Source organism: Lynx rufus, unplaced genomic scaffold, assembly GCF_022079265.1.
Source record: "Lynx rufus isolate CCGP_SWC_20201006 ecotype Redwood Valley unplaced genomic scaffold, mLynRuf1.p SCAF_14, whole genome shotgun sequence".
In the NCBI taxonomy this organism is placed as follows: Eukaryota; Metazoa; Chordata; class Mammalia; order Carnivora; family Felidae; genus Lynx; species Lynx rufus.
The window spans coordinates 18,172,255-18,198,883 of record NW_025814828.1 but is presented as its reverse complement, the minus strand read 5'-3'; the positions used below and the strand labels follow the sequence as shown (position 1 = coordinate 18,198,883).

The 26,629-nt window shown below is 40.8% G+C and overlaps 1 protein-coding gene across 1 annotated transcript in view; it reads right to left on the bottom strand.

Moving 5' to 3' along the window:
* The window catches only part of PHEX (phosphate regulating endopeptidase X-linked), a 220,773-nt gene that overhangs the window by 94,106 nt on the left and 100,038 nt on the right, over positions 1–26,629 (bottom strand). Inside the window, exon 14 of the mRNA XM_047076000.1 lies at positions 14,715–14,816. Coding sequence (XP_046931956.1) covers positions 14,715–14,816 — 102 coding nt within the window. The remainder of the gene's footprint in view (positions 1–14,714; positions 14,817–26,629) is intronic.

Sequence of the window (26,629 nt, the reverse complement as noted above, 5' to 3'; positions counted from 1 at the left end):
TACAAGAGACTCATTTCAGACCTAAGGACACATGCAGATTGGAAGTAAAGGGATGGAAAAACATTTATCGTGCAAATGGAAGTGAAAAGAAAGTTGGGGTAGCAATAATATCAGACACAATAGACTTTAAAATGAAGACTGTAACAAGAGACAAAAATGGACACTATATAATCATAAAGGGAACAATCCAACAAAAAGATATAACAATTGTAAATATGTATGCACCCAACGTGAAAGAACCCAAATACATAAAACAGCTAATAACAAACATAAAGGAAGTAATTGACAGTAATACAATAATAGTAGGAAACTTTAATAGCCTATTTACATCAATGGAAAAATCATCCAAACAGAAAATCAACAAGGAAACAGTGGCTTTGAAGGACACATTGGGCCAGATGGATCTAAAAGATATATTCAGAACATCCCATCCCAAATCAGTAGAATACACATTCTTTCCAAGTGCACAAGGAACATTCTTCAGAATAGATCACATGTTAAGCCACAAAACAAGTCTCAACACATTAAAAAAGACTGAAGTCATGCCATGCATCTTTCTCAACCACAACACTTTGAAATTAGAAATCAATCACAGGGAAAAATCTGGAAAGAACACTAATATATGGAGGTTAAATAACATGCTACTAAGAACATGTTACTAAACAATTAATGAGTAAACCAAAAATCAAAGAGGAAATAAAAAAATGCATGGAGACAAATGAAAATGAAAACACAATTGTACAAAATCTTAGGAATGCAGCAAAGGCTGTTCTAAGAGGGAAGTTTATATCAACAGGCCTATCTCAAGAAACAAAAAAAATCTCAAATCAACAACCTAACCTTACACCTAAAGTTAAGCTAGAAAAATGACAGACAAAATCCAAAACTAGTAGAAGGAAGAAAATAATAAAGATTAGAGCAGAAATGAATGAAATAGCAAAATAAAAGAATGAAAGAAATGAAATAGAAACTCAAAAATAACAGATCAACAAAACCAGGAGCTGGTTCTTTGGAAAGATCAACAAAAACCTGATATACATTTAGCCAGACTCATCAAAAGATGGAGGAGGGGGGCGCCTGGGTGGCGCAGTCGGTTAAGCGTCCGACTTCAGCCAGGTCACGATCTCGCGGTCCGGGAGTTCGAGCCCCGCGTCAGGCTCTGGGCTGATGGCTCAGAGCCTGGAGCCTGTTTCTGATTCTGTGTCTCCCTCTCTCTCTACCCCTCCCCCGTTCATGCTCTGTCTCTCTCTGTCCCGAAAATAAATAAACGTTGAAAAAAAAAATTTTTAAAAGATGGAGGAGGGAAAGAGAGAGAGAGATGGAGACAGGGATGGAGGGGGGAAAGAGAACTCAAAATTAGAAAGGAAAGAGGGGAAATAACAACCAACACCACAGAAATACAAAGGATTGTAAGAGAATGTTATGAAAAATTGATGCCAATAAATTGGGCAACCTAAAAGACATGGGTAAATTCCTAGAAACCTATAACTTCCAAAACTAAATCAGGAAGAAACAAAAATTTGAACACACCAATTACCAGCAAAAAAATTAAAGCAGTAAGCAAAAATCTCCCAACAAAGAAAATTCCAGCAGCAGAGAGCTTCACAAGTGAATTCTACCCAACATTTAAAGATTTCATACCTATTCTTCTCAAACTATTCCAAACAACAGAAGAGGAAGAAAAGCTTCCAAATTCATTCTATGAGGTCAGCATTATCCTGATACCAAAACCAGACAAAAACACTACAAAAAAAAGAGAACTGTATACAGGCCATTATCTCTGATGAACATAAATGCAAAAATCCTTCACAAAATATTAGCAAGCTGAACCCAACAATACATTTAAAAAAATCATTCATCATGATCAGGTGGGATTTATTCCTGGAATGCAAGGGTGGTTCAATATTTACAAATCAATCAACATGACTTATCACATCAACCAGGGAAAGGATAAAAACCAGAGGTTCATTTCAAGAGATGCAGAAAAAGCATGTGACAAAGTACAACATCCATTCATCATTTTAAAAAACCCTCATCAAAGTAGGTTTAGAGGGGGCCGCCTAGGCAGCTCAGTTGGTTAAGCGTCCAACTCTTGATTTTGGCTCAGGTCATGATGTCACAGTTTGTGAGTTCAAGCCCTGGTGTCAGACTCTGTACTGACAGGGTGGAGCCTGCTTGGGATTTCCTCTCTCCTTCTCTCTCTGACCCTCCCCAACTTGAGCGCATGCACGTGCACCCTGGTGCACTGCTGGTGGGAATGCAAAGTGGTACAGTTACTGTGGAAAACAGTATGGCGGTCCCTCAAAAACTTCAAAAGAGAATCACTATAGGTAGCATCCATTAATTCCACTACTGGGTATTTACCCAAAGAATACAAAAACATTAATTCAAAAAGATATATGCACCCCTATGTTTATTGCCTTATTATTCTCAATAGCCAAATTCTGGAAGCAGCCCGAGTATCCATCAGTAGGTGAATGGATAAAGAGGAAGTCACACACACACACACACACACACACACACACACACACACACACACAAACCGGACTATTAGCCATAAAAAAGAATGAGATTGCAATTTACCATAAGGATGGATGTAGAGAGTATAATGCTTGTGAAATACATCAGAGAAAGACAAATACCATATGATTTGACTCATATGTGGAATTTAAGAAACAAAACAAAGAAAAAAAAGACAAACCAAAAAAAGAGACTCTTAACTAGAGAGAACAGACTGGTGGTTACCAGAGGGGAGGTGGGGTGGGGATGGGTGAAATAGGTGAAGGGGATTAAGAGTTCACTTATGGTGATGAGTACTGAGTAATGTCTAGAACTGTGGAATCACTATAATGTACACCCAAAACACTGTATGTTAACTATACTGGTATTAAGAAAAAAAACTGCTTTGGCACCTTTGGAGGTATTAAGAGGCCAACTCATGGTATAAATTAATAATGACAGGTGACAGACACTAATGCCACCTTTCAGCAGTTTATGTCAGTATAAACTATGTATCAGCATATTCAAGTTGTTTGTTGATAAGAGGAAATCTTTTTTATAGAACAATTCCAGTTAATAAATGCAGACAGAATGACAGAACTTGAAAATCACTAGTTGCATCTATGGAAACCAATTTGTCAATAAACTTCATATAAAAAAAAAAAAAAGAAAATCACTAGTTGCAACACCCAATGAACTCATGTACCTATGCGGTATTATCAACGACCGTGAAAATAATTAGGCCAGTGTTTTTCAACCCTGGCTGCACATTTACATCTCCTGAGGAACTTTAAAAAAATGCTGATGCCCCAGGGAATCTGGATGCCATTGGCCCAGGGTGCCACCTAAGCATCAGGATTTTCTTAAAAGCTTCCTAGGTGAGCTTAAGACACAGTGGAGAAAGAGGATCACTGCCTGAGGTGAAAGGTTGAGGGGTAAGTTAAAATGGACCCCAAGACCTCTGATCAACCTCTTCCCTGAGATGGGGGAAGTCCATCATCACAAGCCTCCTGCGAGGCCACAATAGGAAGCACACAGTGTTGACCACCGAGTCTTCTTGCCAGACAAAAATTGAATCTGAATCTCATCAAGCCTCTCGATTCAATTAACAGGAAATGTAAAGGACAGAAAAACACTAGGATATACTCATCCAAATCAAGATTGTTGAAAACTCTACCAGGCAAACAACACAAGTTTTTCAAGAGATAACATTCACAGATAAAGCAGGAGTGGGAGCTCTTAAAAGTTTTGAAGGCTTAAAAGATGGACCTATAACTGCAATATGTACACTCTGGATACTGATTTGAACCAACTGCTTAAAAAAAAGGAACAGACATGTTTTGGATAATTACAGCATAATACACACAGGCTACTAATTAATGAGGTATTGTTAGTGTTGTTGGGTATGTTCGCGGTACTGTGCTTAGTTAAAAAAATACTTATCTGTTGGAGATACATAATAAAATGTTTATAGTAAAATGATGTTGGGAATTAGCTTTTGAATTCTCGAGCATAAAAACAGGTTGGGTGGAGAGTACATGACATCAGGATGGCAAACAAAGCTCACTGGTGAGGCTGGGTGAGGAGGACCTGGGGGTCTAGTAGGTAACTTGTACACATTTAAAAATTTCTGCAATAAAATATTTAAAATTTTTGAACAGAGTAGAAGTCAATAAAGGTCCACGTTGTACCTCCACCCCCAAAGAAAATTTAATTGACATCAGCTTCTCTCTCTTTCAATTTTAGGAGACTATAATGGCACATCGCATTATTTGGTGAGGAGGAAATAAGAGGAAACTATGCTTACTTAATCCTACCAAACACTCTGTGAAATGGTAGTTTACTTGTTCTCATTTCATGGGTGAAGAAAGGGAGGTCCCCAAAAAGATGTCTTTCTTTCCTATGTGTTTGGTGGAGCCATGAGCCTTACAAAGGTCTGCCCAGTAGCCACAGAAGGGAATGCCAGATGATGTTAGGTTCTGAGCTTACAAGAATCAACCAGCCAGCCACAGTTCTTCCCTTACAGTGGTCATGTCAACTCAGTAATCTAGATTTTGAGATAGAGCTTTTTAGTTATGAATAAACACTATGATACTATTCCTGAAGTTCAGAGAAGACAGGGAAGATGTCACTATCAGAAATGCTAAAAAAAAAAAAAAAAAAAAAGGTTATTCTGCTATTCTCTTTCCAAGACTATAAATGAGGAAATGGATTAAGAAGGATGAAAGGATACATGTTACAACATGAACCTATAAACATTTTGTTGAGTGAAACAGGCTATACATGAAAGTTCTCATATTATAGGATTCCACGTACATGAAATATGCAGAATAGGTGAATCCATACAGAGAAAGCAGACTGGTGGCTGCCTGGGGTTGGGAGAAGGCAAGAATGAGGAGTGACCACTAATGGATATGAAGTTTCGTTTTGGGGTAATGGAAATGTTTTGGACTGGACAGAGGTGATTGTTCTACCACATTGTGAAAGTACTAAAAGCCACTGAATTGTAACTTTAAAATGGTTAATTTCATGTCATATGAATCTTACCTCAATTTTAAAAAAATAAGGAAAAAAAGTATGAGAGGCTAGGGGAGGAAAGAGCTATGAAACAGAAACGATTAAGATTTAAAAGTTGTTTGGAAGATACACTCAACAGGATTTGAGTGCTTCCAGTTGGCTGGGAGGGAAGATTTTGGGAGTCTGAACAGCTGGCTGTAGCCCATGGAATGATGTAATCTGCACTGAGGATAACATGGGACCTTAGAAAGAATGGGAGGCCAGTGAATGTTCAATATCATCAGATTTCTACTTTTTTAAAATAACAAGAGTAAATCAAGGTATATCCTAAATACAGTGTAACTGGGTTACATCAAGGCATTGCTAAATACCTCATGATCTCTGAGCAGGCAAAATGGAGAAATTGGAGGATGGCTTCATGGAGTTGTTCAAAGTAGAAAAACTGGAATAAAAATCTACTCATAAGTGAATTACTTAGCACCTAACAAAAGGTGCTGGTAGCACAGAGCAGATTCTCCATAAATCTGCCTAATAGATCAATCTGGAAGGAGTCTCCAAAGGATAAGCATATAGACCAATTCCAGCTCCATTTTATAAGCATGCTCATTAATAGCCCAGAAAACCAATCAAATAAAACAGCAGATTTATCAGATTACGAATGATTTAGAGGTGGAGACAGCAGTTGAAACACTCAGTTACAGACTTGAGATTTTTAACGGTTTTTTAGAATCCCATTCTAAGGAATTAGTTCTGAATGCAGGGAAAGCTTTATTTATGCACAAAATTGTTTATTATAATATCATTAACAGCACAACCTAAGTACTCCACTAGGGAGAACTGTTTAAGTAATTTCCTGTATAACCAGTGGAAAAAAAATATGCAGTAATAGTGAAAATTCTCTTATAAAGACTGGATGATGGAACTAGCAACAATTTTTTTCTTTCTACTTTTATACTTTACTTTCAAGATTTTCTTCAATGAGCACAGTTTTTTGTAACAAAAATAAACATACAGAAGATCCAGAAATATATATATTTTTAAAAGCTGAGCCATGAACCAAAGGTAAATGGATTTAAATAAGAATAAATGTGCAGTTCTGGGATGAGGGGCTTAAAAAAAAAAAAGCCAAGTTTAGGGCTGGAGCAACAGGGCTTAACAATAGTTCCTGGGGGATTGAAAAAAAAAAAAAGACCTAGATATTAACTGACCGTAAATTCGTTATGAGCCAACAGTGATATGGCTGAGGGGAAAAGAAAGCCATAATCTAAACTTTGGATTTTTTAATGTAATTTGTATGCAAAAGAAATGCAGTAATAATATTCCCAATGTGCTGTGTGAGTTGGACTATATCTAGAATATTGTGTTGAGCTTTGAACTGGAGCTTTAAGAAAAGATGTTGAAACCTGGACAGCAGTCAGCAGGCTGAAGCATCACAACCACAACCCAGAGCAGTGATTCCCACACTGACTGCATCAGAATCACCTGAGGGCTTATTAAAATGCAGATTCCTGGGTCCCCTCCCAGAGTTTCGGATTCTTGCGCTCTGGAGTAGGACTACAAATCTACATTTCTAGCTCCTTTCTAGGTGATGCCAATGCTGCTGGTCTGAGTACCACACGTGAAGACCCACTGGCATGGTGGATAAAAGCCCAGAGCAGACTGCCAAGGATGGAGGCCCAGCTCTTCTGCCTACTGGCAGTACGGCCTTGGGGGAGCCTGCACGCTTCAACTTCCTCATGTGGAAAACAGGAAAATTTGACCTGCCTCATACAGGAATTATGGCACTAGAGTAGTTAATATTTGTAAAGCATTTAGAACTTCCAGCCTGGCATATAATGTGTGTTAATTTATTAGGAACACTAAAGACATTTCATGTGAAAAAGAAACACATTAAACATCTTCGAATATTAGAAGGGCTTTTACATGGAAGACTTATTCTGCATACTTCCTGGGGACAGACATGGAGTCAAGGTTAGAAGTGACAGAGAAGGAGTGTATGGATCTCGATCAAGAAGGGCTTTTCAGCAGACACAACAGCAGTGCAGCAGAGAGCCTAGCTGGGTTCTGATACTCATGAGGGCACTCCCTTCCCTTGTGAGAAATGTGAGAAAGGATTCCTGTAAGGGGGAAAACAGCCACTAAATAAATGTTAACTAGTTCTAGTAACACAGCCTTGGTGTAAGAAATTTTCACCTATAATCACCAATCACCCAAGAACAACAGAATCACTGAGAACTTGTCAGAAATGCAAATTCCTGGGGCCCCAACTCAAAGCTTCCTACTCAGAAGCTCTGGGAGTGGGGCCTGACAATCTGTGTTTTAACAAACCCTCCAGATGATGCTGATGCACCTCAAGTGCAAGAACCAATCACCTACAGCATCACCCAAAATAATGCCTCCATGAGGTTCCAGAACACCAAAACTCAATTAAGCTCACATGAATAAGGTATCAGGTATATGCCTCTGATAAATATATGCATCCAGCTCCTACTTACACCAAATATCTGCTTGTGTTTAAAGTATATAAACCAATGGTTACCAGAGGGGAGGTGGGGGGAGATGGGTGAAATAGGTGAAGGGGATTCAGAGTACGCTTATCCTAATGAGCACTGAGCAACACACAGAATTGCTGAAACACGATACTGTACACCTGAAACTAATATAACACTGCATGTTAACTATATGGGAACTAAAATTATAAAATGTAATAAAAATAAAATAATAATAGTAGTAGTAGTAATAATAATAATAATAATAATAATAATATGTATCACAAAGATAATGCTGGATTTGTTCAAAACCAGAAAATCCGAGGGGCATCTGGGTGGCTCAGTCGGTTAAGCGTCCCAACTCTTGGTTTCTGCTCAGGTCATGCTCTCACGGTTTGTGAGTTTGAGCGCCACATCTGGCTCTGTGCTGGCAACATGGAGCCTGCTTGGGATTCTCTCTCTGTCCCTCTGTCTCTCTGCTCCTCCCTCAAAAATAAATAAATAAAAACTTAAAAAATTTTAAACAAAGAAAAAGAAAACAGAAAATCTGAAACCCACAAAGAAAAGCAATGTACTGCCCCATCACCCTCTCAGCAGGGGCTGTTCACTATGACTTGCCCTGTGGGGGGTGCGGTAAGGAGAAGGGCAGTGCTCTGACGTGGTGCATCAGGACACGTAAGGTAGGAGAGGTACCTCAGAGACTGTGGCCTCTGTCACCGACCTTCCTAACAAAGGAAAACACAATGACCCAGATACACACAAGGAACCTCACTTCCCACTGCTCTCTCCTCACCAGCCAGTGCAACCAAAGCCTCTCCTCTCCCACGGGACAGCAGCTTAGAAGAAACAGCTGAATGCAGGTGGAGAGACTTTCTCAGGCTCCAGGCCCCCTTCTAAGTACTTTAAGTACATGAGCATGTCATAAACAAATCTCTGAGGTTGATACTAATCTTCCCATTTTAGAGATGTAAAAACTGAGGGTCAGAGAGGGTAAGTAACTTCCAAAGGGCCATACAGCTAATAAGGGGCAGACACTGGCTGAGAGCCTAGGCAGTCTTTCTCCACAGTCTAGAGGCTTAACGTCTATACTGTACTTCCCGTTGAGGCCAGTGAGAAGAGATACAAGTATGAAAGCTACTACCTTGGCCAACATGTGCAATGTGAGACAGAGAAACATGGAGGCAGAGAGATGGAGTCAGAGAGAGCCAGCGAGCTCAAGATGGCAGTACATGTGAGCCAGGGATCTACAGGGAGTGGGGAGGGATGCTGAAATAGGTTTATATGCTGTGTGTCCCCAGGGGAGCAGTCGAGTAGAGCCAAGAACCGCACATTCTCAAGCGCATGCAAACAGTCTTGAATTTGGAACAGGGAAGGTCAGGAGACAGTTTGACAAAAGCACTTCCCTATCTTCTTTTCCATGGAACAATTTAAAACGAAAATGTGAAATGAAGCAAGAGTGAAGATACCAAGGGAAAGTGAGCTGTGTGCAGAGCTGTTGAGACCTGCAAGGAAAAGCCACCAGAGACCTTACCCACAGGCTACAAGGACACAGGCAGAGATGAGAAGGGAGACAGAGAGAGGGCAGTGCCTGAGTAAAGGGCCCCCACAGGGGGTTTGGGCTCCTTAGAATCTTCCTCCCCTACAGTGATAGCCAGGAACACTTTGTTTCTCCATTGCATTAACTAAAATTTCTCCCATTTGCTCAGCACCCATGTTCCTGCTATCCTCTTCCAGAAGAGTGAAAGCCCCAAGTAAAGGAAACCACTAATCATCTTTGAACCTGCAGCTACTACTCCAGCACATGACACATCATGGGTTCTGAAACTGTTTGTGGAATTGAATTTGCTGAAGTGCTGCTCGCATGGAAATGCAGTGAAGTGCATTCAGGAAGGACAGAAAGAGCACATATCCCAGGGGCTACGCCCTAGTTCGGGGCCCCCAAGAGCAGACCCTGAGGCAAGGACTGGAGTACAAGCAGTTCATCTTGCAAGTGAAAGAAACATTAAACACCAGGAAGGGACTGGGGAAGTGAGCAGAGCAAGGCAGGCTGTCAGTAAAGGTTCTTGAGCCAGTTGCCCATGTGAGCAAGCCGAGCTTACCCCATTGGGGGAACTCTGGAAGCCCATGTTGAACACATACTTGAGGGAGGAGCGGGCTGCACCACATGCACAGCAACTCCCATCAGTCATTGGGTGTGCTCCTTCCCCAGACCACTGGACCCTCTCTGTATGAGTGGCATGGCAGGTTCCAATAGTAAGAGAAAGTTCTTGGGGAAAGTGCAGGTGCCTGCAGCTGGAGGTCAGACAGATGTGCAATGAAATGGTAATGGCACAGCACTGGGCCTCCCACCACCACCCCAGGGCTCAGCAGGTGTGAGGTGACCCAGGAATCTGCATCTCTAATGACCTCTCCCCTCTCTACCAGGAAGGACAAAGGTGAATCACCAAAGACAACTATCAGCCTGGAGATAACACCAGAGTAATCCAGGCAACAAACTTCACTAACTATCCTGTATTCATTAACTACCATTTGTTTCCCATATATTTACCTTCCCACAATCTGCTGCCCTTGGAAGTCTAAAACCTCTTTCCTTTTTCATTTCTCTGCAAATTTAGCGTTCTTTGTTAAAGATGCTACCTATGTAAGCCAGGGCTCTAAGCCACCTCTATGAGTTATTCATTATTCTGAGTTTCTCTAAGGTATGTATGAGATACACATGTTAATAAACTTCAGTTTGATTGTCTTTTGTTTATCTATCTTTTGTTACAGGGGGCCCAGTCAAGTAGTTAGAAGGGTAGAAGGAAAGACCATTTTTCCTCCCCAACAGAGACAAAGCCAAAGAGGTGAGATACACTTTTGTTTGGCCCTCTGTAGGAAAACTCTTCTTACTTGCTCAAAGCCTGTGCCTGGGAGTCACATGCCTGTGGCAATGGGGCCATGTAGTACACTTCCAGGAACCCTCTGCACCTACTATGGCCAAGGTTAAGGCCACTCACAGCATCCTAAGGAGACTGCCTTCCTAGGAGTTCCATCTAGGTCTTTTTCTTGATGGGTGGCCAGGCAAACACAGGTCCCAGGAGCAAAGAGCACAAACAAGTATCTCAGAAAGGATCCAGCCTTTGGATACAGAATTCAAACTAGGTGGGGGCCAGCTGAAGTGAGGAAGCTGCTCCTCCTGATCTGACACAGACCTTGCCAGCAGAAGCCCTGCTCCTGCCACTAGGGCAGCCAAAGGCAGTGCTGCATCCCTTCCTGCCAGGCCTCAGAATCGCTATGTAGTGACCTTGAGATCTTCATACTCTGTTCTGAAAAGGCAAATCTTCCAGAAGACACCCCCCAACATAATTTGTATCACCTTACTTACACTCATTCCACATCTATGATAACCGAAAAAATAACAGGCTTCCTGTCCTTTGCTGCTAGTTTACAGTTAAAGCATATGCTTGCAGGAAACAGAATCCTGAAGAAAAATTGGTGCTTATTTCATGATGTTAAATTTCCAGTTGAAACCTACATTGTCAGTTTCACAACACTAAACCACTCATGACCCCTTAAGAGATGAGAAGGGAAAGGCAGGGAGACTGAGATAACAAATTTACCTTTCACAGGGGCAGAAGCACCCTCGTTTATCTTTTATAGTGATCACCCCTAGTGAAGAACACGACAAAGTCACATCCCCACACTTCCATTTGGAAACCAGGGTCAATTCCACGCAACTCAAGGTGTTAGGCCTCAACCCACTGCAGGTATCTAGGCCCTCCCCATTCAGGAGGCCAGGTACTAGGGAATGCTTAGGTCAACACCCAATATAGGAGGTGCTGCCATTTGCTGCGGTCCAGAGCTTCATGGTGAGAGAAAGAAAAGCCTCTCCCACTTGCAAATCAGAACATTCTTCCAGCTTTCCCAATGGGTTGCCAAGTGACTCAGCATTGGCCCAGTGTGGGCACTATTATTGATGAGAAATCTTCCGCCTGGGTGATATACTGCATACAACACATGCCCAAAGAACAGTGCCAAGTCATACCAGGAAGAGCAGGCGAATTATTCACCTCCACTTTGAACGCAGGCGAATCCCGTCTTAATGCAGAGGCTATTCAATATCAGAAAGACAAAGCCCTAAAATCTTCAGAGATTTCCATCTAAGATTCAAGGAATTAGTAGGCAGAACCTCTCCTTTCTTGTTGACTATTAAAAGGCAATCAAATTGAGGACAGCAGAGGAAAAGGGCAAGGAAAAAAATAATTTTTCAAAAACAACCCCAGAGCAGAAAGCTGCATAAATGCCTTCAGCTTCCTAAAATGTTGTCTTTGTGAGTCTATGAGCTCCGCCCAGAGGTCATTTCCAGAACTGCATGTTCGTTAATTTAGCAAAAGAAAATCTGCATCTTCTGGGGTCCAGGGCCTGACATGTTTTGGAGAACTGCTGAAAATTCTTGGAAAACATTCCCTCTTTCTTGCCTTTTATTAAAGGAACATCCCTGAACTCTGAAATGACATACTCAGGGAGCCTGGTGAGATCCAGGAGGAAAATTCCCTTTGATATTTCTACCTGTCAAGGAACTAGTTGAGTTCCTGGCAGGTTGAACTCAGCTCAAAGAAAGCAGAGTGTTCAAAGAGTACTTTTAGAAGAAAAAGTGACAGCTCTCATCGAAATAAAATAGAAGACTGGAGAGCAACTCAGGGGCAAACAAGAACATGCTAATACTAGAAGAATTGAGAATAATGTGCCTTCAAGAAGGACCCATGGGCCATTTGCCTAGAAGACCCAACTATAAGGTGCCTACTGCTTTATGCAACTCAGAAAATCTCCCCCTGAGGCAACCAGTCATACTTCCCAAAGAAGTCGCTGTGGTCCCCAGAACATTCCTCTGGTATCTATCCATTCATAACACACACTCATCCCTCATAACTCCACCCTGCCCTCCATACAGGTGACCCTGGGTCCATGAGGGGTCAGGCTAGGATCAAGAGTCCCCAGTGCTCTGAGTTCTCAACTGCCCAGTGCAAGACAAATTGTGTTCCAGATATCACAAGCTAGCCCAGAAAATGAAGCCTTCAAAAAACAACAATATGTTGGTGCCAAAAGTTTCATCTACCATCTGGAAAACTTCTCATCAACAGCCCGCATGCTCCTGCCTTCATCAGCTTGTGCCTTACATGACTTAAGACAGCTTTGACAGATTCTCAAAGGGAAAAAATCCAACCTAACCTTTGTCTTCTTCCAACACCTGCCACCCTCGGCCACCCAAGTTGTTTCTTCACTGTAAACACTGAACAGCCTTTTCACGTCTATTGACAAAAATATCTATGGCAATGTTTATCTATTTCAGGAGTAGTAAACCTCTAGAAAACACCCTTGCTAAACCTCTGCACATTCTCATTTCAATAAGGCTAAGCATTCCACGAACGCTACCCTCTTTGGGTTTGTTTGTTTGTTTGTTTGTTTAATAGGCTTTATTTTTTTAGAGCAGGCTTAGGTTCACAGTAAAACTGAGAAGAAAACACAGAGATTGCCCAAGAAACCCAACCCCGACACATGCATAGCCTCTCCCATTAACAATATTCCCCAAAAGACTGGGACTTCTGTTACAATCAATGAACCTGCACTGATACATCATTACCACCCAGAATCCATAGGCTCTGTTAGGATTCACTCCTGGTGTTGCCCTTCCTATGGGTGTGGACAAATGTATGACAACATGTATCCACCATTATAGTATCATATGGAGTAGTTTCACTGCCCTATCTTCTCCCTCTGTTTTGTGACCATAGGGCAAAAATATCTGTTCTCGCATGACTCAGAATGTCTCTCAGCCATGTTACCCAGGCCTACCTAGCACTAAAAATCACCAGAGAGACTGGCTAAAATCACAAATGTTCAAACTGCACCCTCAATCCACTAAATCAAACCTTGCAGGGGAGGGGCCCAGAAAGCTAGAGAGCATTTAGGCATCCCAGGGGATTACTGTCATTAGCAAAGTTTCAAAATACATCTCTAAAAAAGAAGTGCTGCTAGTTCAGAGTCTCTCAGACACAGAGAAGCATCCATTAAGAATGTAGCAAGTATTCCCTACCCACCTGAGCTCCAGCTCCATCCCAACACCTAGAATTGAAGATGAGTCCGATTATTTGTTTTTTCAGCAGCATGGCTACTAATACATCTCTCACTTATTCCTTTCTCTTGTTGCACAAGGCCCACTGAATGTCCACTTCTATTAAACATTTTTGTATTCTGACACAATGCTCTACCAGCGGTCTGCAGTTTATAAGCATGCTATTTGGATCATCAGAGCAAAGTGATGGGTTAGGAAGTAGACCTGCTTGGTTACAGGGAAAGATTTTCCAGAGGACATTTGCACACACTGTGCACAGAGCAGAAGGACACACAGCCAGTATGGGTTTTTCTTCTTTGTGCCTTGAGGGCTCTTCTGCCAGCTGCTCCCCATGGCTCCCCATTGCTCTGCACTCTGCCACAGCCAATGATGGTTTGTGGCAAAATTCGCTAGGCAGCAGGCCATGTGGCTCGTAGAAATAGCAATTAAGAGAGGAGGCAAGGCTGCATTACAAGGTGTTTGAAATGCAGTTTGAGAAAAGAAAAAGGCAGATCTTATTTTCTCTTACCCCCTAGTGATGAAATCTATGTATTCATCCCAAAACAGACACCTAACTCTGGGGTCATTCAGAGTCAAGAGCTCAGTCAATACAAAAAATCAAGTACAGAAGAGGTGCCTAGGTGGCTCAGTCAGATAAGCATCTAAGTTCAGCCCAGGTCATGATCCTGTGCTCTGAGTTCGAGCCTCCCGTCGGGTTCTATGCTGACAGCTCAGAGCCTGGACCCTGCTTCGGATTCTATCTCCCTCTCTTACTAACCTTCCCCCATTCGCACCCACTTTCTCTCTCTCTCTCAAAAATAAATGAATATTTCACTGAGGAGGGCACTTGTTGGGATGAGACTGGGTGTTGTATATAAGGGATGAACCATGGGAATCTACCCCAAAACCAAGAGCACATTGTATACACTGTATGTTAGCCAATTTGACAATAAATTATATTTAGAAAATAATTAAAAAAATAAAATTACAGTGTAAGCAAAAATAAAAATAATAAAATAGATAAATGAACATTAAAAATTTTTTAATCAAGTACACAATACTGAGCATAAAAATCCATTAAATCAAAAGTCATATTTTTTTATCAAAAGAATCCTTACCTTTTCTTTGGCTTTCCTTTTTGTCCCTGCATCCATCCACTCATTTTCTTTCTCCAGCATGTCAATAAAGGCCCAGCGAACACCCTCAATCAATTCCTCCATCTATAAGGAAATACCCAAAGAGACAGGTCAAAACTAAGAAGTTACAAACAAGGTTTTCTTTTATTTTTTTATTTTTTTTTTTAATTTTTTTTTTCAATGTTTATTTATTTTTGGGACAGAGAGAGACAGCATGAACAGGGGAGGGTCAGGGAGAGAGGGAGACACAGAATCGGAAACAGGCTCCAGGCTCTGAGCCATCAGCCCAGAGCCCGACGCGGGGCTCGAACTCACGGACCGCGAGATCGTGACCTGGCTGAAGTCGGACGCTCAACCGACTGCGCCACCCAGGCGCCCCATGTTTTTATTTATTTTTGAGAGAGAGAGAGACAGACCACAAGCAGGAGAGGGGCAAAGACAGAGAGAGACACAGAATCCGAAGCAGGCTCCAGGCTCTGAGCTGTCAGCACAGAGCATGATGTGGGGCTCAAACCCACAAACTGTAAGATGACCTGAGCTGAAGTCAGACACTTAACTGACTGAGCCACCCAGGTGCCCCTGTAAGAAGTATGATCTTTAAATACTGGTGAACAAGAACATTGTTTCCTGTTTTTAAAACACTGGGGTGTCTGGCTGGCCCAGTCAGTAGAGCATGCAACTCTTGATTTTGGGGTTGTGAATCTAAGCCCCATGTTGGGTAAGGTTTTCTTTTAATGTTTATTCATTTTTGAGAGAGAGACAGAACATGAGCAGGGGAGGGACAGAGAGAGAGGGAGACACAGAATCCAGAGCAGGCTTCAGGCTCTGAGCTGTCAGCACACAGCCTGACGTGGGACTGGAACCCTTGAACAGTGAGATCATGACCTAAGCCGAAGTTGGACGCTTAACCAACTGAGCCACCTAGGTGCCCCCAAACAAGGTTTTCTGAGCCATGAGAAATAGTTCAGGGCCAAACATGCTGGGAAAGAGGTTCCTTTCAGCTTGACTCCAAATTCTGGCAACATTTCTTTCTCCAGGAAAATGCCTTTTTCCCCCCCAACTAGAAGATAAAGAATCATTCCTTTGCAGAGGACAATTTGATGATCCAGTTGTAAAATGATTATATGGGGAAAGGAATTCACCAAAGGTCACTAATAACTGACCTCCCTATACCTAAAATTAAGCTATCCTTATCAAGGTGGCAACTAATTTCAATAGTTAAATAAGGATTTGAGAAAGACAAGCAAAGGCATGGACTGTATATTTCAGGTGGGTATTGCAGAAAAAAAGTGAGCAAACAGCTGAAAGAGATACTGTAAACAAGAAAACGGGGATGAAGAGCCAGCACCCCAAGGCACACTTCCCCAGTATAAATCACACTTATGTCAGGACCCTAGTTCTTCCCAAATTTAGTGCCAGTGGTCAAACCAAATGTTTGGCTGTTCTCTATAATCCTCCTACTCTCTTCTCTATTCCCGTGCAGCTTACAAAAGTCTTAGGTTATTTCAAATATAAAATGGTAGGTCTAAAAGGGGCTGCTACAGAAAAGCAGTCTTCTGAAAAACCTATTCTAAAATGTTTCAACAGTGGGACCACATACCCACACTGATGGTGTGTTTGACCTGGCTTTTCTTCCTATGTTCAAGGGTCAGCAGGGAGAACTAGGGAAAGGAAAATTCTCACACTTGCCTTCAGAGGCCCGCACAGAGTGGTCTGGGGAGGCCTTGCCTGTTTATGGATACAAACCCCGCAAAATTCCATTATCTTGCAGAGATGCTTTGATTTTCTTGATAGGATATTCAAGAAAGGACCAATACTAGGTTTGGCACCAGAATTAAAATTTTTATTTGAGATTATGGGGTTGTAAATCCATCTTTAGCATTAATGTTAGAAGGAAAGTTTAGATGTTTCCTTGGTTCTATAATGAATTGTTGGCACAAAGCTCAAAATAATTTTTTTCTGTTTAATAAGTTTTCAGCTATGTTTTCAGTTCAATAACAGTTGTAGGGAACCAGAACTGTAAATCAGTAGGCTGGGTTCCATCGTATGTAAATAAGAACAAACAGCAGATGGAAGGGGGTGGGGGGGAATTTCACAGCTATTTCTTACCAACTTAGTAAAAACATTAAGGGAAATCTCAACTTGGGATTGGGGCATGACTAAAAACACGAAATAACAGCAGAGCTGAGGCCCTTTAAAATCATAAAATCAATGGTTCTCAACCTTGTCTACACATTGAGATCTCTGGGGGGAGCTTTAAACAATCCTGAGGGTGAGAAGTCAGGATGCTAATGTCACTGTTCCAGTGTGCAGCCTAGGTTGAGAGTTCCAAAAGCCCCCCAAATGATGGTAATTTACAGCCAGCATGGAGACCCACTGGTCTAGGGGAAGCCACTCATTTTATGGATAAAGAAAATAAGAGTCAAGAGAGTCCATGATCTGATCCAGCTCTTATAGCTAAGGAGGTTCAGAGCCAAGACGCAACCACAGAGCTAAATGACAGCTGTGAGCTCAGAACTTCTAGGAGCAACAGAGGTGTGCCTCATAAATGAGAGGAAAATGCCAGGGAAGTAAAAGTTAACCAACAGAGAGATGGAGAAGTCACTATTTTAAACAGAAAGTCCACACAAGGAGGATGTTAAAATGACAAGTAAATCTCCAGTGACTGGATTTTTCGCCTGTGCAGTCACCAGCACCCGTAAGTCTTTATGACCCCATCACATAACAATGCACATCAACCTTCCCATCATCTTCATATAAAAGAAGAAATAATATCTTCCCAAATTAACTAAGGAGGGGGAAATCAGAGTGGGGACAAGTGGGTAAATTGAGAAACACTCAGTGACCAAATTAATGGAACCGGGTGATTAACTTTATGTGGGGAGGTGAGCAAGGGGGCAGAGTCAGATTACTTCCCAGGCTTTAGGCAAGGGCAACTAGGTGAATGTTGCTGCCATTTTATAAGTCTGGGGATGCTGGAAAAGAAAGAGGGCTGGAGACAAAAGCTACACTTCAGGAGGATAAAAGGTGCATGGGAAGTAGAGACAGCAAGTCTGAACAACTCAATCAAGGAGTTTGTCTACTATCAGGGAGCAAGAATTCCTGACCCCTTCAAGGGTCCTTCTAGCTGGAATAAGAATCAAACTGACATGAGACAGCTTAAAAGGAGAAAATCAAATTTAATAGTGTATATACAGGGAATCCCCAAAGATGTGGAAATTCCAAAGACAGGCAAGATGAGGTACATACATGTCATCCTGAACTAAAGAGAAAAGGGGAAGGGATCCGGGAAAGGAAAGAAATACACTTCATGGGCAATAAGAGCAGAGGTTTGATAATTAGATGTTTACCCTACAATATACATGGGTCATTCATATAAAAATTATCTCTGATAATAACCCTTATTCAGGGAAAGACTCCCAATTAAGATTCTTCTGTGTGGTTAAGGGAGAGACAAAAATTTCATATTTCAAATTTCATTCATATAAAAATTATCTCTGATAATAACCCTTATTCAGGGAAAGACTCCCAATTAAGATTCTTCTGTGTGGTTAAGGGAGAGACAAAAATTTCTCTGGTGCCTATAGGGTCTCAAATGCCTTCAGCTCAAAATAATTTTCATACCAAAGTAACCCACCTTGGGGCAGTCTGCCCTTGGCCTCTACACTGAGACAGACAGAAAGCAAAGATAAGGCAGAGGTGATGTGGGGTTAAGAGAGGAGTCTGAAGGTCTGGGGCTTGGGTTGTATGCATATGTTTGTTGCTACTGCTACTGCTTCTGTTGCAGTTGCTGACCATGTGAGAGATTTAACTGTGTTTAAATGTCAATGGAAATGCAACAATAAGAACACAACCAAACTGACTTTAAAATGAGATGAAGACATTAACAGACACCTCCCTAAAGAAGATATACACATATGACACCTGGGTGGCTCCACTGGTTGGGTGTCCAACTCTTGATTTTGGCTCAGGTTTATGGGATCAAGCCCTGCATCAGGCTCCACCCTGACAACATGGATCCTGCTTGGGATTCTCTCTCTCCCTCTACCCTTTCCCTCATTCTCAGACTCTCTCTCTCTCTCCCCCCTTAAAATAATTAAACATTAAAAAAGGAAGATAGGGCTCCCTGGGTGGCTCAGTCAGTTGGGCACCGGACTTCAGCTCAGGTCATGATCTCCCGGTTCATGAGTTCAAGCCCCACATCGGGCTCTGTGCTGACAGCGCAGGGCCTGGAGCCTGTTTTGGATTCTGTGTCTCCTTCTCTCTGTCCCTCCCTCAAAAATAAATATTAATGGGGTCGAAAATAGACTAGAATCACTTTCCATGGAGATAAAGGAAGTTAAAACTACTGAGAATGAAATAAAAAATGCTATAACTGAGCTGCAATCTCGAATGTATGCCAAAGTGGCAATGATGGATGAGGCAGAGCAGAGAATGAGTGCTATTGGGGACAAATTTATGGAAAAAAATGAAGCAAAAAAAAAAAAACAAAACAAGGAGACTAAGGCAAAAGAGCATGATTTAAGAATTAGAGAAATCAGTGACTCATTAAAAAGGAACAACATCAGAATCATAGGGGTTCCAGAAGATGAAGAGAGAGAAAAAGGGGTAGAAGGGTTATGTGAGCAAATCATAGCGGAAAACTTTCCTAACCTGGAGAAAGACAAAGACATCAAAATCCAAGAAGCACAGAAGACTCCCATTAGATTCAACAAAAATAGACCACCAACAAGGCATATATCATAGTCAAATTCACAAAATACTCAGGCAAGGAAAGAATCGTGAAAACAGCATGGGAAAAAAAAGTCCTCAACCAACAAGTAAAGACAGATCAGGTTTGCAGCAGACCTATCCACAGAAACTTGGCAAGCCAGAAAGGAGTGGCAGGATGTATTCAATGTACTGAATTGGAAAAATATGCAGCCAAGAAGTCTTTATCCAACAAGGCTGTCATTCAAAATACAAGGAGAAATTTAAAGTTTCCCAAACAAAAATTAAAGGACTTTGTGACCACTACACCAGCCCTGCAAGAAATTTCAAGGGGGACTCTCTGAGAGGAGAAAGGACAAAGAAAAAAAAAAAAAGACCAAAAGCAATGAAGACTAGAAAGGACAAGGGAATACCACCAGAAACTCCAACTCTACAAGCAACATAATGGCAATAAATTCCTATCTTTCAGTACTCACTCTAAACGTCAATGGATTAAATGCTCCAATCAAAAGACATAGGGTAACAGAATAGATAAGAAAACAAGATCCATCTATATGCTGTTTATGAGACACCCACTTTAGACCTAAAGACACATTCAGATTGAAAGTAAAGGGATGGAGAACCATGTGCCATTCTAATGGTCAACAAAAGAAAGCCAGAGAAGCCATACTTATATCAGACAATCTAGATTTTAAAATAAAGACTGTAACGAGATGAAGAAGGGCATTATATCATAATTAAGGGATCTATCAACCAAGAAGACCTAACAATTGTAAACATTTATGCTCCAAATGCACCCAAATATATAAATCAATTAATCACAAACACAAAGAAACTCATTGATAATAATGCCATAATAGGAGGGGACTTCAACACCCCACTTACAACAACGGACAGATCATCTAAACAGAGAATCAACAAGGAAACAAGGGCTTTGAATGACACAATGGACTGGATAGACTCAACAGATATATTCAGAATATTTCATCCTAAAGCAGTGGAATATACATTCTTCTCCAGTACACATGGAACATTCTCCAGAATAGATCACACACTGGGACACAAATCAGCCTCAACAAGTACAAAAAGATCAAGATCATACCATGCATATTTTCAGACCAAATGCTATGAAACTTAAAATCAACCACAAGAAAAAATTTGGAAAGGTAACAAATACTTGGAGACTAAAGAACATCCTAAAAAGAATGAATGGGCTTACCAAGAAGTTAAAGAGGAAATTAAAAAGTACATGTAAGCCAATGGAAATGGTAACACCACAGCCCAAAACCTCTGGGATGCAGCAACAGCAGTCATAAGAGGAAAGGAAATAGCAATCCAGGCCTTCCTAAAGAAGGAAGAAAGGTCTCAGATACACAACCTAACCTTACACCTTAAAGAGCTGGAAAAAGAACAGCAACTAAAACCCAAAACCAGCAGAAGACAGGAAATAATAAAGATTAGAGCAGAAATCAATGCTATCGAAACCAAACCAAACCAAAACAAAACAGTAGGACAAATCAATGAAACCAGAAGCTGGTTCTCTGAAAGAGTTAACAAAATTGATAAACCACTAGCCAGTTTTGTCAAAAAGAAAAAGGAAAGGACCCAAATAAATAAAATCAAGAATGAAAGAGGAGAAGGGCGCCTGGGTGGCTCAGTCGGTTGAGTGCCCGACTTTGACTCAGGTCATGATCTCACTGTTCGTGAGTTCGAGCCCTGCATCAGGCTATGTGCTGATGCCTTTGAGTCTGGAGCCTGCTTCAGATTCTATGTCTCCCTCCCTCTCTGCCCCTCTGCCGCTCACACTCTGACTCTCTCTCTCAAAAATAAACAAACATTAAAAAAAAGTTTAAAAAAAAGAATTAAATAGGAGAGATCACAACCAACACAGCATAAATAAAAACAATAAGAGAATATTATGAGCAATTATATGCCAATAAAATGGGCAATCTCGAAGAAATGGACAAATTCCTAGAAACATATACCCTACCAAAACTGAAACAGGAAGAAATAGAAAATTTGAACAGACCCATAACCAGTAAGGAAATCGAATTAGTAATCAAAAACCTGCCAAAAAACAAGAGTCCAGGGCCAGATGGCTTTCAGGGGAATTCTACCAAACATTTAAGGAAGAGTTAACACCTATTCTCTTGAAGCCATTCCAAAAATTAGAAAAGGAAGGAAAACTTCCAAACTCTTTCTATGAAGCCAGCATTACCTTGATTCTAAATCCAGACAAAGACCCCACTAAAAAGGAAAACTATAGACCAATTATCCTGATGAACATGGATGCAAAACTTCTCAACAAGATATTAGCCAACCAGATCCAACAATACATTAAAAAAATTATTGACCATGACCAAGTGGGATTTACACCTGGGATGCAGAGATGGTTCAATATCCACAAAACAATCAATGTGATTCATCATATCAATAAAACAAAAGACAAGAACCACATGATCCTCTCAATAGATGCAGAGAAAGCATTTGACAAAATAAAGCATCCTTTCTTGATAAAAACCCTCAAGAAAGTAGGAATAGAAGGATAATACCTCGAGATCATAAAAGCCATATATGAAAGACCCAATGCTAATACCACCTTCAAGGGGGAAAAACTAAGAGCTTTCCTCCCAATGTCAGGAACAAGACAGGTATGTCCACTCTCACCACTGTTATTCAACATAGTATTGGAAGTCTTAGCCTCAGCAATCAGACAGAAAAAAGAAATAAAAGGCATCCAAATTGGCCAGGAGGAGGTCAAACTTTCACTCTTCACAGATGACATGATACTGTATATGGAAAATGCAAAAGGTTCCACCAAAAAACTGCTAGAAGTGATCCATGAATTCAGCAAAGTTGCAGGATATAAAATCAATGCACAGAAATCAGTTGCATTCCTATACACCAACAATGAAGCAACAGAGAGAAATCAAGGAATTGATTCCATTTAAAGTAGCACCAAAAATCATAAAATACGTAGGAATAAATTTAACCAAAGAGGTGAAAAATCTATACACTGAAAATTATAGAAAGCTTATGAAAGAAACTGAAGAAAACACACACTAAAAAATGGAAAAAGATTCCATGCTCCTGGATAGGAAGAACAAATATTGTTAAAATGTCGATACTACCCAAAGCAATCTACATATTCAATGCAATCCCTATCAAAATAACACCAGCATTCTTCACAGAGCTAGAACAAACAATCCTAAAATTTGTATGGAACCAGAGAAGACCCAAATAGCCAAAGCAATCTTAAAAAGAAAACCAAAGCAGGAGGCATCACAATCCCGGACTTCAAGCTGTATTCCAAAGCTGTAATCATCAAGACAGGATGGTACTGGCACAAAAACAGACACTCAGATCAATGGAACAGAATAGAGAACCCAGAAATGGGCCCACAAACATATGGCCAACTAATCTTTGACAAAGCAGGAAAGAACATCCATTGGAATAAAGGCAGTCTCTTCAGCAAATGGTGCTGGGAAAACTGGACAGTGACATGAAGAAGAATGAACCTGGACCACTTTCTTACAGCATACACAAAATAAACTCAAAATGGATGAAAGACCTAAATGTAAGACAGGAAGCCATCAAAATCCTCAAGGAGACAGCATGCAAAAAACTCTGTGATCTTGGCCACAGCAACTTCTTACTCAATACATCTCCAGAGGCAAGGGAAACCAAAGCAAAAATGAACTATTGGGACCTTTTAACAATAAAAAGCTCCTGCACAGCCAAGGAAACAATCAGCAAAACTAAAAGGCTACCAAGAGAATGGGAGAAGATATTTGCAAATGACATCAATAAAGGGTTAGTATCCAAAGTCTATAAAGAACTTAGCAAACTCAACACCCAAAAAAACAAATAATCCAGTGAAGAAATGGGCAAACGTCATGAATAGACACTTCTCCAAAGGAGACATCCAGATGGCCAACTGACACATGAAAAAATGCACAACATCACTCACCATCAGGGAAATACAAATCAAAACCACACTGAGATACCACCTTACACCTGTTAGGCTAACATGAACAACTTAGGCAACAACAGATGTTGGTGAGGATGCAGTGAAAGAGGATCTCTTTTGCATTGTTGGTGCCAGTGCACACTGGTGCAGCCACTCTGGAAAACAGTGTGGAGGTTCCTCAAAAAATTAAAAATAGAACTACCCTACCACCCAGCAATTGCACTATTAAGTATTTATCTGATAGATACAGGTATACTGTTTTGAAGGGACACATGCATCCCAATGTTCACAGCAGCACTATCAACAATAGCCAAAGTATGGAAAGAGCCCAAATGTCCACCGATGGATGAATGGATTAAGAAGACGTGGTATATGTATACAATGGAGTGTTACTCGGCAATCAAAAAGAATGAAATCTTGCCATTTGCAACTATGTGGATGGAACTAGAGGGTATTATGCTCAGTGAAATTGGTCAGAGAAAGACAAATATGATAGGACTTCACTTGTACGAGGACTTTAAGATACAAAACAGATGAACATAAGGGAAGGAAAGCAAAAAATAATATAAAAATAGAGAAGGGGACAAAACATAAGAGACTTAAATTTGGAGAACAAACAGAGGGTTATGGGATGGGGGGTGGGCTAAGTGGTTAAGGGGCATTATTCCTAAACACCCACACACTTCCAAAATTCAAACAGGAGGAAATATAAAGCTTGAACAGACCCATAACCAGCGAAGAAATTGAATCAGTTATCAAAAATCTCCCAACAAATAAGAGTCCAGGACCAGATGGCTTCCCTGGGGAATTCTACCAGACATTTAAAGCAGAGATAATACCTATCCTTCTCAAGCTTTTCCAAAAAATAGAAAGGGAAGGAAAACTTCCAGACTCATTCTATGAAGCCAGTATTACTTTGATTCCTAAACCAGACAGAGACCCAGCAAAAAAAGAGAACTACAGGCCAATATCCCTGATGAATATGGATGCAAAAATTCTCAATAAGATACTAGCAAATTGAATTCAACAGCATATAAAAAGAATTATTCACCATGATCAAGTGGGATTCATTCCTGGAATGCAGGGCTGGTTCAACATGCACAAATCAATCAATGTGATACATCACATTAATTAAAGAAAAGATAAGAACCATATGATCCTGTCAATCGATGCAGAAAAAGCATTTGACAAAATTCAGCTTCCTTTCTTAATAAAAACCCTCGAAAAAGTCGGGGTAGAAGGAACATACTTAAACATAATAAAGGCCATTTATGAAAAGCCCACAGCTAACATCATACTCAATGGGGAAAACTGAGAGCTTTTTCCCTGAGAACAGGAACACAACAGGGATGTCCACTCTCACTGCTGTTGTTTAACATAGTGTTGGAAGTGCTAGCATCAGCAATCAGACAACAAAAGGAAATCAAAGGCATCAACATTGGCAAAGATGAAGTCAAGCTTTCACTTTTTGCAGATGACATGGTATTATACATGGAAAATCCGATAGACTCCACCAAAAGTCTGCTAGAACTGATACATGAATTCAGCAAAGTTGCAGGATACAAAGTCAATGTACAGAAATCAGTTGCATTCTTATACACTAACAATGAAGCAACAGAAAGACAAATAAAGAAACTGATCCCATTCACAATTGCACCAAGAAGCATAAAATACCTAGGAATAAACCTAACCAAGATGTAAGAGATCTGTATGCTGAAAACAATAGAAAGCTTATGAAGGAAATTGAAGAAGATATAAAGCAATGGAAAAACATTCTGTGCTCATGGGTTGGAAGAATAAATATTGCTAAAATGTCAATACTACCCAAAGCTATCTACACATTCAATGCAATCCCAATCAAAATTGCACCAGCATTCTTCTCGAAGCTACAACAAACAATCCTAAAATTCATATGGAACCACAAAAGGCCCCAAATAGCCAAAGTAATTTTGAAGAAGAAGACCAAAGCAGGAGGCATCATGATCCCAGACTTTAGCCTCTACTACAAAGCTGTAATCATCAAGACAGCATGGTATTGGCACAAAAACAGACACACAGACCAATGGAATAGAATAGAAACCCCAGAACTAGACCCACAAACGTATGGCCAACTCATCTTTGACAAAGCAGGAAAGAATATCCAATGGAAAAAAGACAGTCTCTTTAACAAATGGTGCTGGGAGAACTGGACAGCAACATGCAGAAGAATGAAACTAGACCACCTTCTTACACCATTCACAAAAATTAACTCAAAATGGATAAAGGACTTGAATGTGAGACAGGAAACCATCAAAACCCTAGAGGATGAAGCAGGAAAAGACCTCTCTGACCTCAGCCTCAGCAATTTCTTACTTGACACATCCCCGAAGGCAAGGGAATTAAAAGCAAAAATGAACTACTGGGACCTCATGAAGATAAAAAGCCTGTACACAGCAAAGGAAACAATCAACAAAACTAAAAGGCAACCGACGAAATGGGAAAAGATATTTGCAAATGACATGTCGGACAAAGGGCTAGTATCCAAAATCTATGAAGAGCTCACCAAACTCCACACCCAAAAAACAAATAACCCAGTGAAGAAATGGGCAGAAAACAGGAATAGACACTTCTCTAAAGAAGACATCCAGATGGCCAACAGGCACATGAAAAGATGCTGCACGTCGCTCCTCATCAGGGAAATACAAATCAAAACCACACTCAGATATCACCTCACGCCAGTCAGAGTGGCCAAAATGAACAAATCAGGAGACTATAGTTGCTGGTGAGGATTTGGAGAAACGGGAACCCTCTTGCACTGTTGATGGGAATGCAAACTGGTGCAGCCACTCTGGAAAACAGTGTGGAGGTTCCTCAGAAAATTAAAAATAGACCTACCCTATGACCCAGCAGTAGCACTGCTAGGAATTTACCCAAGGGCTACAGGAGTACTGATGCATAGGGGCACTTGTACCCCAATGTTTATAGCAGCACTCTCAACAATAGCCAAATTGTGGAAAAAGAGCCTAAATGTCCACCAACTGATGAATGGATAAAGAAATTGTGGTTTATATACACAATGCAGTACTACGTGGCAATGAGAAAGAATGAAATATGGCCCTTTGTAGCAACGTGGACGGAACTGGAGAGTGTGATGCTAAGTGAAATAAGCCATACAGAGAAAGACAGATACCATATGTTTTCACTCTTATGTGGATCCTGAGAAACTTAACAGAAACCC